Source organism: Talpa europaea, assembly GCF_964194135.1.
Source record: "Talpa europaea genome assembly, chromosome: 8".
Taxonomy (NCBI): Eukaryota; Metazoa; Chordata; class Mammalia; order Eulipotyphla; family Talpidae; genus Talpa; species Talpa europaea.
This window is the reverse complement of record NC_140075.1, coordinates 12,659,073-12,675,301: the sequence shown is the minus strand read 5'-3', so window position 1 is coordinate 12,675,301 and position 16,229 is coordinate 12,659,073. Positions and strand designations below refer to the sequence as shown.

At 33.9% G+C, this 16,229-nt stretch overlaps 1 protein-coding gene across 1 annotated transcript; it reads left to right on the top strand.

Annotated features, from left to right (window-relative positions):
• Window positions 1-2,653: 2,653 nt before the first annotated feature.
• On the top strand, window positions 2,654-3,411 carry LOC311175160 (olfactory receptor 10AG1-like; the record flags this gene model as incomplete). The annotated part of the gene is given in 2 exon segments (XM_084240089.1): window positions 2,654-3,182; window positions 3,185-3,411. Coding segments are annotated over 2 exon segments (756 nt in total).
• Window positions 3,412-16,229: the final 12,818 nt, after the last annotated feature.

Here is a 16,229-nt window from a genome sequence, read left to right as displayed (position 1 = left end):
AACCAAATGTTCAAAAAATTTATGATTATGAACACTTATATCAGTACTGATGTATGACTCTACTTCAATCTTTTTTAAAATACTCAAAAAATCATGATAATGTTACTATATTTCATAAGTAAAAAAAAAGTCTACTAAACATTTAAGTACCTAAGCCTAAAATGCATGGCTTATAAAAAGGAATAAAATTGGGTAATAAATTTATGTGTAGAATATCAAATGACAGAATCATCAGGAAAAAAAGAGGAAAATATTTGTGACCTGAAATTAGGCAACACATTTTATGTATGTTACCAACCAAGTGTGCAATACATAATAATATCCATAAATGGGACTGCATCAAAATTAAAATATTTTTCTTTGAGATTAACATTAATGATTTAAAATAAAAGCCAAAGTGGAAAATACTTTCAAATTGTATATCCAAAAAAGTAAATATATAGAGAATATGGTAAGCACATGCAAAACTTAAATACACAAAACTCAATTATAAGAAAATAAGCAATCTATCAAATATACATGTAACCTGAATAAATATTTTAACAGAGGAGATACAGACCTCACTGAAAGATGCTTACCATCATTAGTCATTATCAAAATACAAATTAAAATTAAAATAAGATTGTCTATTACTTTTATACATGCTCTGTTCTTTCCTGAAACTAATTCAGAAAAGTAAATTGTCCTTTACTTCAAAAATTAATAATCAACAACAAAAATATGATTCAAACTGGTAATACTACTAAACTGTTTGAGAAATAAATCAAAGTTTCTATTAAAAAAAGACATACTAAAAGCCAAGTGAAATATAATTTTCATTATTTGAAACAAGTTTAAAACAAATAGGAAATCCTTCCATTTCTGGTTAAAAAAAAAAAAAGCACTGGGTAATAACAAGCCAGTCTTCACTATAACATTATAATATTTGGATAAATTATAAAAACCATATTTTTGAAGCATCATAAAGTTTAAGAGAAAGAAGAATAGATGACAATATCAAAATTAAGTTTCACTAAGTGAGAGAGATAACAATGAGTGCTTTCTCAGAAAATAAAATATAACAAGTCAGAGAGTGCCAAGGAGATGATTTTAGAAATGTCATGATAAATTTACATGTGTCAGGTGGAAAAGATCCCTGGGGCCTTGGTAACTATTTATATTTAAAGAGCACTTTATGTTCAGAGATGTCACTTGATATCCTTGATAAAACAAGTGGTTTCACCTACAGTAATTTAAATATTTAAGTTCTTATACTGAGAAAAGAATTAACATCATATCAAATAAGAAAGGTAAATATGAAATATTGTATATTAACACTAAACTTTAACTTACATGACTTCTAAATTAAAATTATTGTTTAATATATAATAGCAAATGTGTGATTTTTAATACATTTTCTGGTCCCATTAAATATAATTTACAGTGAATGAATGTTAATGATGCTATTAAATTGCTTTAAAATACTGCAAACTACAATAATTGAAGCACTTTTCAAGGTATAGATAATAAATCATAGGAAATCTTCATTCTGAGCCAGGGAATTGTAATAAATTAGTGTTATATTTGTGTGTTTAGCTTGACATTGTAATAAGAGTTCTGAAGTAAAGCAATCCATGAAATAAATTTTATCCTTTGAGACTCTAAATAACATTAATGTTAAGGAAAACATTGTAAGTGAAAGTGAATGACTTTGTAAAATAATAAAAGAAAGTTTTAAGTTGAATATTCTTTTCTGAATTTCAAGGGCTAGTTTACTAATTTATATCAAATGTACAAATATAGCTGAAGCTTAGATAACTTCCCATATCAGCTAAATTAGAATATTGGTATGCATTCCCTTCATCATTTGGACTTATTGAGGGAATATAGGCTTGGATTTAAAATAAAGCTACTAGAAAATTATTTTGCATTATTAAAAAGAACTGAAGCATTTACAAAAAAGAAAATTGCATAAATAACTATTTTAGAGTACACAGAATAAATATCTGCCTTTCTTCTTTGTTATCCTCTTGAGGAAAACCCCAATCTTACATATTACATATTTTATGTTCTACACTTATGATTTCATCACTAACATATGGGGTGCATAACTAGAAATGTATATAATTTTATATATTTTTATATATGAATATATATTATATAATTCATGAATGTGTCATCCATAAAAATGATACAAAGGAATTTTATTATTTTGTATATTTATTCTTTTCTTCCTTTTAAAAGTGGGATTTCATTTCAAAAGTGTGTACTGCTTCACTTAATTTCCGAATCAAATATTCAACCTTGTATTAGGTGTGCAAGCACAGTGTACAGTGATAGTTGAATCTAAACTGTAAACAAAATGAGAATGACATAAATAGTAGCAATCTTAAAGTGAAACAAATTGCAATGATCCTAAAAGCCAATCTCATGTCCTGAATCAATATAGGGAAGGGATGCTGATCTATGAAGGCAAAGTGAAAATCACACATTAAATTTCTCCTTCTGCAGATGAAAGAAGAAAAACCTCCTGAAGAAAATCTAACTAGATTGATGGAATTTGTTCTCTTGGGCTTTGTGGAGGTTCCCCATCTCCGCTGGTTACTATTTACATTGTTCTTAGCCATATATATTATTATCTTGTTGGGCAATAGTACCATATTTCTGATAACAAATGTATACCCCCATGTATACTTTCCTTGGTAATTTTTCTTTCTTGGAAATCTGCTATGTATCAGCTACACTCCCCAGAATGCTCACAAGTCTCTGGACCCAGAGGAGAACAATTTCTTTTGTTGCCTGTGCTGCACAAATGTGTTGTGTTCTTGTACTGGGGGCCACCGGGTGCTTCCTGTTGGCTGTGATGGCCTATGACCGCTATGTGGCCATCTGTAACCCTCTGCACTACCCTCTGGTCATGAACCACAAGTTCTGTGTCCAGCTGGTGGCCGGCTCCTGGGTCAGTGGTATTCCAGTCCAAATAGGACAGACTTACCAGATTTTCTCTCTACCCTTTTGTAATTCTAACCGCATCAACCACTTCTTCTGTGACATCCCCCCAATACTCAAACTGGCCTGTGGGGACACCCTTGTGAATCAGATGATGGTTTACGTAGTTGCTGTATTGTTTGTCACAGTTCCATTTCTGCTGATCCTTGTCTCTTATGGCAAAATTGTCTCCACCATCCTGAAATTGCCATCACAAGTCGGGCCAAAGCCTTCTCCACCTGTTCTTCGCATCTCATAGTTGTGGTATTGTTCTTTGGATCAGTCACTATAACTTATTTAAGACCTAAAACCAAAGATTCAGCAGGAACTGACAAAATTCTTTCTCTTTTCTATACTATTGTGACTCCCTTGTTCAATCCCTTGATATACAGTCTCAGGAATAAGGATGTCATAATGGCACTGAGAAAATTGCTATGTGAATAATTTATTTCAAAAAAAAATTATAGGAATTGATTGCTTATATGTTTGCAAAAAAATAAACAAATCTATCTTAAACTCAACTTATCAGTCTATATGGTGGTAATTATTTGCAATTAAATATCAGTTGTAAACTGAAGACATTTTTATTCCCAATTATACAAGTTGCATGTGTCAATAGATAGCAAATTATTCTATCAGAAATTCTATAATATCATTGTGAAATGTCTCCACTTGATAACTTTTGATAAGGATTGATGCAATGCACTCAATCATAATGTAAACTCTATTTTGTCACTTATTTGAAAGTATAGTATTTCTTTCCATAGAGCTGTATAGTCATTTTTAAATCAGTTGGTAACAAATATTAACTAAAACTTTATATAAATTTTGCCCTACCAATGATTCTCCCTAAAAAAAATATTTGTTACAATGTTAGCATCTTTGGGGAATATTGTTTTTTTCAATAATGTTGGAACAATACTACTAGTGAATATTAAATATTATTTATGAGCATATCAGATTAAGTATTTCTATAAATTTCAACTCATTGACTTGATAAATAATAATAATTAAAATGCATGCATTAATTAAGAAAGGCTTAGTAAAATTCATGGGGATATTCACAAGTATTTTTTTTTAAATACATTTTCTAAAATGATAGAAAAGATGGGAAACTTGGGGGAAAGGAGCTAAATTTTATAAAAATAAGCATCACCTACTAAAACAAGGATATCACACATATACCTAGTATACCTATTAACATATATATAAGAACTGATTGATACATATAATATCATCAATATTGTTTGTAGAAATCTCCAAGGAAGTCATTCTATTAATTTGTTTTACTAAAATCTTGCATTTTAGTACATACTTATTATGTTATGGAATATTATATATAATATGAAAAGAAGACAATTTATCTCTGTATTCATTCTAGATAAAGGAAATCAGAACAGTTACATGTGCTGTTTCTATATTCCATAATTTAAAAAATGTCATGCTTATCTAATGAATCCATCATAAGCAGCAACCCGTCTCTGTAAGCCATGTCCTTTCTCCAAGATCATGGTTTAACCTTGAGTTAAAAATTTGTGCCTGGAAGTAAAGAGCCAGGTTAAGCGTTAACAACCTTGCTAATAAACCTACAAAAAGAGAATCAGCCTACTGAGAACAAAGCAAATAGTGAATCAATAGGATTCTCAGACAAGACAGCTATAGGCAACTATAAAAATGCAATGGAAATGATTTTAGATGTGGAAAGAATAAATGAAAGACAAATATATTTACAACAAATTCCAGGAAAATTCTGCAGGAATTGGAGAAATCCTCTCCTTTTCATTGTCCATTCTTCTTAAATAGAAAAAAAAAAAGGGAAAGAGAAGAGAGAGACAAAATAGACATGTTAGTAATTCTAAACTAACTGTCTTTACAGAAAAGGGCAAAGAAGGGACACTGATTTTTTGGTTGTTGTTTCTATATACACTAAATGAAGTTTCTTCTACACACTAAAAAATGGTGAACAGAAATATTTTCTAACTAAATTGGACATCTTAGAAATGAAATCTAAATGGTCAAAGCACTTGGTGGTCATCAGGTAGCCATCATTTCCTTTATCTACACATGAAAAAAGTTATTGGCATCACCTATGTGAAAACATCCTGAACATGCACAACTAGTACCAAAAGTTTGGAATATCTGAACATCTTTTAAGCAAAATAAACTTGGTTTCTTTTATGATTTATATTATTATTTTATAGAGGTAAGAATTATTTTTTTTCCTTTAGAAATAGAAAAAAAAAGACACATATACATAGAAACCCTACGTGTGTGTGTGTGCATCTTTGTGTGTGTCAGTGTGCACTTGTGAACTTCGGAGGGGACTATTGCTTTCCATTTCTGAAGTCAATTGGTAAGGAGGGAGTGATCACCTGCTTGATTTAGGAAGAGTGAGAACTGAATATATTTTCAATATGAATGTACAATCATAGCTATAGATTCCATGCTGGAAGAGTATGCATAAGGTTAATGATAGCTATATTGTCTCCTCTTTCTTTTTTATTTCTTTTTTTTTTATAGAGGCATGTTTTATTTATTTATTTGTTTGTTTTTTTGTTTATACATGCACTGTGTACAGTCAGAAGCGCGGGAGGATGAGAGAATTCACCAGAGCCAGAACGGGGAGCAGAGCAGGCAGAAGGACCGAAGTACACTGCTGAGGGGAGCAGCGGGCGGCAGGAGAGGTCTGCGCGCCATGTGGGACCCTCCTCCAGTGGCCGGGGAGCAGCCGGGGATCGAACCGGAGCCGCAGAGGCCGCGGGCAGCTTCGCAACCCAGCGCCCAACCGCTGCACCACCGGGGAGGCCCTCCTCTTTCTTTTTTAAAAGTATATATACACACACACTTGGCCCTCCCTGGTGGCACAGGCGGTTGAGTGCAGTGCTGTGAAGCTGTCCACAGCCTCTGCAGTGCCAGTTCCATCCCCACCAGGCTTGGAGCAACCCACATGGCAAGCAGACCTCTCCCGTCTCTCCGGCTGCTCCCCTCAGCAGTGTGTTTTGTCAGTCTCCCTGTTCTGTTCCCCGCTCTGTCTTTGGTGAACCCTCTCATCCTCCCGCACATCTGGCCTGTACCCTGGCTCTTGTATAAATAAAATAAATCTTTAAAAAAAAGTATACATACACATGCTTATATACATATGATATAATAAATGATATGCAGGTGATATATAAACATATATATAATGTAATATATAAAAAATAAACAATATAATATATGCTATATAAACATGATTATAGACATATGTGCATAAAGATATAATGTTAAATAAATGTACATAAACACATATGTGCTATATCACACACAAATATGTATGTGTATATGTGAACATATATAGCTGTTACTTGGAGTAGTAATGTGTTAATGAGTATCATATGCTGATAAAGTGGTCCTTTAGTTGTAACATTAAAACATTCAATAATTGAGATAATCAGTAAGAGAATATATATGAAAATAGATCATTGATTTGGGAGATAGAGGGAGGGTGATGATATGGACTACAAGTAGAATTGGGGAAGTGTAGATTCTATAAATCACAAAGTTTGTAGCAATATGTTGTTAAATGTTCAAAGAGGAGGATTGTTGACTCTGCTATAATAAGACATTTTCTTTTTTGGAATTTATTATATTTTTTCCCCACTCTCTCCTTTCAATGCCCACTTAGACTCTTTTTTATCTTTGCCAATCATTTTTAAAACTACATAATTTGGGGAGTATAGTTTCACACCCCCCCTCAACCCTCACCAGTCTCCCCTTTCATAAGAGTCACAGGTTTTTCAAAGTCCAAGAGTCATTTTTGTTGTGTTTTTCCATTTTGTTTCCTTTAGATTTTTATATTTCACAAGTGAAACTCTTTCACTTTCTGACTTATTTCACTTAATATAATCATCTCAAATTTTATCCACATTGTCAAAAAAGACAGGAGTTTTATCTTTATCTTTTATTTTTTTAAAAATCTATTCTTCCTTATTTATGCATACAAGATCTGGGGTGTAGGCCAGAGGAGAAGAGGGTGAGAGGATTCACCAGAGACAGAGTGGGGAGTAGAACAGGTGTATCTACTGAAATACACTGCTGAGGGCAGTAGCAGGTGAGACAGGACAGGTCTGCTATGCCATGTGTCCAAAAGTTATGAAGAACCCCTACAACCCAACAACAGATAAAATCAAATAACCCATTCTAAAATGGCAGGAAAGCTAGACACTTGCCCAAAGAAAGCATGTAGATGTCCAGCAGGCCATGAAAAACATTCATTGGGGCCTTCCCTGGTGGCACAGGTGGTTGAGTGAAGCTGCCGGCAGCCTCTGCAGCGCCAGTTCAATCCCTGCCAGCTGGCGAGGGTCCCACATGGCACAGCAGACCTCTCCTGTCTCCCCGCTGCTCCCCTCAGCGGTGTATTTTGTCAGTCTGCCTGTTCTCTTCCCTGCTCTGTCTCTGGTGAATCCTCTCACCCTCCCGCACATTTGGCCTGTACCCCGGCTCTTGTACAATAAAATAAATAAATAAATCTTTAAAAAAAGCTTTATAAAAAAAAGAAAAATTTTCATTGTTACTTAACAGGAAAATATGCTGCAGGGGGCCATCGGCAAAAATATAATTGAAAACCACAATAACACTTTAACTCAGACCTGTGAGAATGGCTTGTATCAAAAAGATCAGACAAAACCAGTTTTGGTAAGGGAGTAGAAAAGAATGAATCCTTATACCCTGTTGGTGAGTGTAGACTGGTCCTGTCTCTATGAAAAACAGCACAGAAGTTTCTTAAAATATTAAAAAAATATATACACCATATGAAACAGTAATTCTACTCCTAGATATCTATCTAAACAAAGAGGATTATTTTTTAAGCTGCCCGCAGCCTCTGGAGCACCTGATTGATCCCCAGCTGTTGGTCAAGGGTCTCTTGTGGTACCCGCTGCTCCCCTCAGCAGTGTATTTCATCTGCCTGTTCTGTTTCTAACTCTGGCTCTGGTGAATTCTCTCACCCTCCAGCGCTTCTGACTGTACCCAGTGCTTGTATAAACAAATAAATAAATCTTTAAAAAAAAGATTTTATTAATTTATTTTTGTGTAGAAGAACTGAGGTGTAGGCCAGAGATGTAGAGAGTGAAAGGATTCACCAGAGGCAGAGTGGGGGAGGATATTTTACTGAAATACACTACTGAGGGGAGTAGTGCAGGGAAGATTGGAGAGGTCTTTTGTACCATATGTGGATCAGCTCCCTTGCCTGGGATCAAATTCAGGCTGCTGGGGTAGCCATGGCAGTGATAGCACTGAGACTTAAACCCTAGGTCACTAGGGAGTCCCCACCAAAGAGTTAAAAAGAAAACAGTAAATGAAAAAAAAAAAAAAACTATATGCACTCCAATTTTCATTATAGCACTGTTTATGTGGCCACAATAAGGAAACAACCACAGTGGCACCACTGGATGACTGTAAAGAAGGTGTGGTACATATCCACGTGGAATACTACTCAGGTATGAAAAACATGAAGTCTTGCCATTCACAGCCACACAGACAGAACTGGAGGGGATTGTTCCATCTGAAATAAGTCAGAAAGACAAAGATAAATACCAGATAATTTCAATTGCATGTGTAATACAGAGACACAAAACAAAGGGATAGACAAAACCAAACTAAAACAAGCCCTTTGAATCTGCAGAACTGAGGGAAAGCGGTGGGGCAAAGGCCTCCAAGAACACTACAAATTAGGGAGTCTTCAGATGCAGACTCTCACTCATTGGATGATTATAAGATTGTCTCTGCTGCCCTCTTGTGTGTGGCAGGTGTAAGTAGTTCTGAGGCTGTAAGAAAACAGTTTGACTTTTCTTCATTACCAAACAAGTTTCAACATCAAAGAGTGCTGTGGGAAAATATAACTTCTTAAGGCTGGTTCAAAATATCACCTATCATTTGTTGGAAGTGCCACACATTTCCAGTTTTGACCTATTCTGGGCAGTTCATAGGAGATAGCTAATCAGTTACCTAAAAAATCCTGTGTGATTTTCTGATGTCGAATGATATAAAATTAGGTGAAGCAAAGCAATATAACCTGCAGTGTCTTCTTGATAAACTCAGATCTAAAACAAATAGCCACTATCATACTTGCTATATACCAGCTGATCTGATGTCAAAGATTGAAATTTCAATTTATCAATATATGCCTAACAATGGTGCTTTTCTAGAACAATGAATACAATGAACTTACTCTTAACACTTTCTCTTCATCCCACCTTGACCTCTCTCTCTGCCCAATACCATGCCAAGGACATTTAGAATCATCACAAAGAATGGTGCAAAGGCCCAGGATTTAGGCAGAGATTGCAAATGTTGTTCTACAAAGTTATGACATGATTATATGAGAAAATGGTTACTTTTTGCAGTAATCATAGGTGCTTGGACCTCTGTTCACAGGTACTAATGGCTCACTCAGTTACCACTAGGTTTTCACTCTCCACTCTGAAGATGGAAGAAAAGATAACCAAGATGTTCATCCTTTAGCGGGTAAATTCTAAATAATTGGATTTTTAAATATAATTTGTTTTGAAAACATATTTGAAAAATCACTTTTATGTAGCAAATTTTAAAATAGTTCTCAAATTATTTCCTTATTATCATAGTAAATTGCTTTAAATATTAAATTTCTGGTCTGGTCATAACATGATAAAATGCCTAACCTCTACTTTTGCTTAGAGTTAACTAGCATTTCACTAACCTTGTCATTAAACTGTACCAAATCACAAACTAATTTAAATATTATGACACGGAAGAAACATCAATTTTTAGTATTTGTAATAATAGGTAACTTTTTTGATCTTCAAAGATTATTATTTTGAAATAATTTAAATATCAATAGTTATATATTTATATATACATATATATGTATTTATGTGTGTGTGTGTGTGTGTGTATATATATATATATATATATATATATATACACACCTTAAAAAGGGTCCTTTGAGGGAGTCCAAGTGGCATTACAAGCAAATATTAGTCATAGTAAATAGTCCAAGTGGCATTACAAGCAAATATTAGTCATAGTAAAAACTGCTTTTCAAGTAACACAAATAGAATTTCTATTATAAGTACCATTGTGTTGATTTGCATTTCCCTGATTATAAGGGATGTTGAACATTTTTTCATATGCCTTCTGGCCATTTACATTTCCTGTTTGGAGAAATGTCTTTTAAGTTCTTCTGCCCATTTCTTGACTGATTGTTTATTTTGTTTTTGTTGAGCCTCCTAAGTTCTTTGTGTATCTTTGTGATCAGTCCCTTATCAGTTGAATGGAGTGCAAAGATTTTCCCCCAATCAGTGGGATGTCTCTCTGTTTGGTTAATGTCTCTTTTGATGTACAGAAGCTTACCACCTTACACCAGTAAGAATGGTACATATCAAAAACAAACAAACAAACAAACAAACAAACAAAACAAGCAACAACAAATGTTGGCGAGGATACAGTGAAAAAGGAACTCTCCTACATTGCTGGTGGGAGTGCAAACTGGTCCAACCACTATGGAAGCTGTCTGGAGGTTCCTCAGTCTACTAAAAATGGAGCTACCATATGATCCAGCAATTCCACTACTAGGGATCTACCCAAAGGACACAAAAACAGTGATTCAAAAGAACACCTGTATACCTATGTTTATTGCAGCACTATTTACAATAGGTAAAACCTGGAAACAACCCAAATTCCCAAAAATAGATGACCGGATCTAGAATATGTGGTATATATACACAATGGAATATTATTCAGCAATCTAAAAAGATAAACTCATGCCATTCATAGCAACGTAGATGGAGCTAGAAGGAATTATGCTCAGTGAAATAAGCCCAAAGGAAAAAGAAAAATATCATATGGTTTCACTTATAACAGGAATATAGGGGAACCAATATAAGACATCAGTGTAAAAAATAATAACAGTACAAAACACAACAAAGCAAAAACAAACAATTATAAATCAGATACATACTGCAGGCTAGGAGGAGGGAGAGTTATCAGAGAGAGGGAGGGAGGAGCACAAGGGAATATAGTGATGGTGCAAAGTGCCTTGGGGAAGGAAATTCTTTTCCTTTTTGGGGGGAAGGAAATTCTATGGGGACTCAACCTTAAGGGGTAGGGGGAAGCAAATATTGTTTAAAAAAATATGTATTGTAAAAGGTTAATGTAAAATTTAAAAAAATAAAATAAATAAATACCAATGTGTTTTGAGGGAAAAAAAGGATCCATAATGGCAATAATCTGCTAATTATATCCAAGGTGTCCTTTGGAAATGATCATGCCTGGAATCCCTCAATTATTAGGTCCCTAATGACATGAGGATACATGTAAACTCTAAGATTCTACTAGAAATTATTCATACAGTTAATTGTCATGCAGGAATTGGCTTTAATGGTACAAAAATAGTTTTTTTTGTGTGTGTATTTGAGAGCAAGAACTACTGATTTGTATCTAAATAGAGGAGAAACCACTATTATTCTCTAGCATTGAACCCCTAGAACAATCTCTTTTGCTACTCTTTACTATATATTATAGTTTCTACAGGAAACTAAAATAGTTTTTTGCTTAAACAAGAATTTTCTGTTGTCATAGCCATGTGAACTCAAGCCATAGCTAGCTACCCAATAATTTGGATGAATTTATTTTCTATCCTAAAATTGTTTTGCTATATATATATATATATATATATATATGAATAATTTTAGTAAATTATAACATTTTGGTTGGATCATTTTGTTCATCCCCCTATAAAGTAAGAACCTAAGATTCAGTGGCTCCTACTTTTACCCTAGATGGGTTCAGTTTTTCCAGGTTGCCACAAATCACGTCGTCATCCCATATTGATTATTTTGACTGAAAGATACATAAAAAGCAGCCAGTACAGAAAGGACACTGTAACCCTCTTTTGTCCTTGAAGGCAGAGATGAACCACCATGTGATATCAAGAGCCCTCTCAGTAACGGAGGGTAGGAGGTATCCTTATTACCAGAGATAAGAAATTTAAAGTCCCCCAACTATGGAAATAGACATATTTATTTCTATATGAATCTGCAACCCCCAAACTGTTTTCTTTTCTATTCTTATTTGTCTAAGAAGGATAGAAAATCAAAAAGTCTGGTCATTTCTCTAGGTCCCCTATCTAGGGACCCTTCCTGTGTGTGAAATTAATTTTTATCTCTTGTTGATCTCTCAATGTTATTAATAGGTCAGCCAAAGCATCTAGGCGGGTGAAAAGAGAAAGGTGCCCTCCTATCTCTCTGTTTTTGAATGGAAACATGTTCAATGGGAACTTCTCAGGAACGTATGTCCTGTTTTCCCTTCAGCATTTCTTTGTCCCACATTGTCTCTCCTATCATCACTCTTTTGTATTCTAACCACCCTCAGGGTCACTCTTAAGAACTTTGGCTTCACCCACACATGAATTTGAATTATATCCATTACCTACTAGCTGACTAACTTGGGATATTAGTCTAAGCCTCAGTGTCCTTATCCACATTATGGAATTAAGCTGAACAAAGATTAATTGAATCATATAGGGCTAGTATCTTGACAGAAGTCATGGCATTAATGTAAACTTTCCTGTCAAAAATATACTCACAGCTAATGTTTACTGACCTTTGTTTTCAGTTTATTATCATTTTTATTTTATATTTTAAAAATAGCTATCATATGTTTGATCACACTACATCATCTATATTGTCAAGAATACAGCCTACTGCCCTGTTAAATCCTGTACAAAGAGGACAAATTGTTCTGTAAGTATCATTCTAAGGCATGCCTGTATAAGAAGTATATATTTTGAATTGTATATATATAAATTATATATAATATATAATATAAATACATATAATACATAATATATGAATATATATATCATCAGCCTCTTCATAATCCATCTCTTCCTTTAACTGGGCCAACTATTTCCCTGTATTTGAAGAACAAAACTGAAAGCAAAATCAGATATGATCCTTGCACACAATTATTGATGGAAGAAACAGTCATTAATCAAACAAATAAAATAAGCTAACAACTATGAAATCTGACAGTGGCTAAATTCTGAAATATGTTTCTCAGCATTTATGTTTGAAAGGGTGTTTGGTCTTGTTTTTTTTTTTTTTTATCCAATCATGTGTTTGTTGAAACAATAAAACAAACTTGTTATTATATGTAATTATTTTTCTCTTTCCATTAATATAACATTGTAGAAGGTTAGAAATCCCACTGAAAGAAGACAACATGGAACATAGAATACATAGAAGGAAACTGCACTTTGTTGGAAGAAGTCAGATTCCCTCAGTGTATATACAGGTTCTGTTTCCTAATAGTGAGTGGCCGTTTAAGCAAGTTCTTTAATTTTTCTATGCCAGAGCTAACTTGCCTATAAAATGGAATGACTATAGTACCTATAACATCAATTGTTAGATGATTAACTGAGATGCTGAGAATAGTGCCTGCACTATTTAAGTACCTGGTAGTTATCTCAATGGTTGTGTATTGTACAATACGATGGTGAAAGACAGGTATGTTGAAAAAGCAATGCACCATCAAATATATTTTAAGTACAGTTTAATAATGTGTTGGTATCTTTCTATATCCAACCTATTCCAAGGTGATCTGGAAAATGTTTCTTAGCAGCAGCTTGTAGAAATTTTTTTCTCTGTCTATGTCTATATTTTATCTTTATTAACCAAAGTACTACTGAATGTCATTCTCTGCATCGTCAAATTGGCTGCCTAATATATAGAATAGCACCTGTGTTTCAATGGGGAGATCAAAGCACAGACTTGGCAAAATACCACACATAAAACCTGCATTTGAAAATGAAATTGGAGGACATATATTATTTCAAAATATATTTCAGTCATTAATATTTTTTGCTCTACATTATTTATTGTATTGTTTATTTTCATCCCATGATAATAAATATTTACAAGCTTTGACTTGGAAATTTCAAAATTTGGTTAGATTCATGCACTCCTTGTTGTCAATATTCACAAGACACAAACCAAGTCACTGTCGGTTTTAAATTCCCCTAAGAAACTTGACTTTAGCTTTCTTAATAGTGATGTTTCTCTTGAGAACTTCCATTATGTCATGTGGTAAGAAGACATCTCAGTCACTTGTGGCTACATGAGCACACCAACATACTGCAATATTAACTTCAGTTTCCAGTTTACTTAGCCAGCTTTTCCTTGGCCAAGGATAAAGACAAGCAGACAGAGAAATATCAGATGCACCATTTCTCAGCATAGCTTTTCATACCCCAGCCCTTAACATGACTCTACTGTCTTTTGATAACACAAAAAACTATATCACCAAAATTATATCACAAGTGAGATATAATGAGTAAAGAATATTGGTTCACATATTTACAAATAAATGTGCATCAAAACAATAGGAAAAGACACTCAGAACTTGAGCAGTCTTCCTTTCTATTGCTGGTCACATGATCACAGGTGATCTACTAAATATATGATTTCCTTTTCCCACAGCCTATTCCATATTCCCTTTAATTTCAACAAAGATTTCATCTGATTTGTTTGCTTTTCTTGTGAAATGACTCAAAACTTTATTCCTGAATTTTATATCATGTAGTTTTTCTGTATGACGAATAGAGGTATCATTAGTAGTTCTTTGTATTTGGGACTGTTATAATTTCATATTTAATTTTTAATAATGGATATGAGAGCTTTAAATGGTACCCCAGCTGCTTTCCTGCATTCCAGAATATTCCCTACTACTTTCCCTGCAGAGCAGCAATGAAAACTTCCCATTACACTCAAGAAAAATCATTCCAGCCAGTAAGAACCCTTAGAACTCTAAGTTTCATATTCCAAATTCTTTTATGAGAAAGTTTTAAAACTTTAAGTCAATCGATAAGTTTGTTTGTATATGATATATATATATATTTTAAAACGTTTGCTGTGCATATACTTAGCAAAGCTAATACATAAGTCAATTCTTGAACAGCACACTTATAGAGAATTACAGACAATCACGTATTCAGGCCACTGGGAAAGCAGAGTTACCAGGAACTTTGGAGGCAGTCAAATTATACTGGATACCAAAATTGTAGATCGAGGCTCAAGAAGTCTGAAAATACCATTGTTAATTGCTTAGGAAATAGTTCGGGAAATATAAAAATGAAACTTTCCTCAGCTTACAAAGCACCTATAGCATAATCATATCCTGAGTTTATTTTTAGAAAGCCAGTATACTTCTACCTTGTAAATATGCAATATCCATTCAAACACGTGTAAATGAGTCATACTTACACATATATAAGCATATGTAAAAAAATGTTCAAACCTAGTGTAGTTCGATTCTTTGTTCATCACCATCCAATTTTCATCATCCGAGCTATGCAGCAATAAGTATTTAGAGGGCCTCCCCAGTGGTGCAGCAGTTGAGCACTGGGTTGTGAAGCTGCCCACAGCCTCTGCAGTGCTGGTTTGATACCCAGGTGCTCCCCGACCACCAGAGGAGGGTCCCACATGGCGCACAGAACTCTCCTGCTGCCCGCTGCTCCCCTCAGCAGTGTATTTTGTCAGTCTGCCTGCTCTGTTCCCTGCTCTGGCTCTGGTGAATTCTCTCACCCTCCCACACTTCTAATTGTTCCCAGTGCTTGTATGAATAAATAAATAAATATTTTATAAATAAATAAATGAATAAATAAATATTTAGAAAGCAATTACTTTGCAATTCCTTGTGTTATGATTTCAGAAAATGTAAATATTGATCATATTCTTGAAGGCTTAAATCTAAAAGCAAAATTCCTATATGAATAAATACAATTCAATAGAGAGGGTGTACTAAGGGTAGAGATTGTGATAGAGTCACAAAGTCAATTAAATGTATGTGAATTGCATGTGTTGAGGATGGGAGGAAGAAAATGTTTGGTAGCATTAATAGCAGATGGCATTAACAGAATATGTATATTCAGTTATTATTATTTATAGCACTGATAGTAGCCAAAATGTACAGAAAAATCAAATGCTCATCAATTGATGAATACATCAACATAAGATATATCTGAAATGAAATACTTTTCAGTCACAAAGTGATATGAACTTCTGACATTGCAACAAATGGATGAACCTTGAAAATGTTATGCTGAGCAAAGGAAGCTTGATAAAAATAAAAACAGATAAAAGAGGATTCTGTTCATATGAGAAGCCTAGAATAGGCCAACACATAATATCATACATGTATATGAATTATATTACAAAAAATGATGATATATGATAGAAAATTAGTTA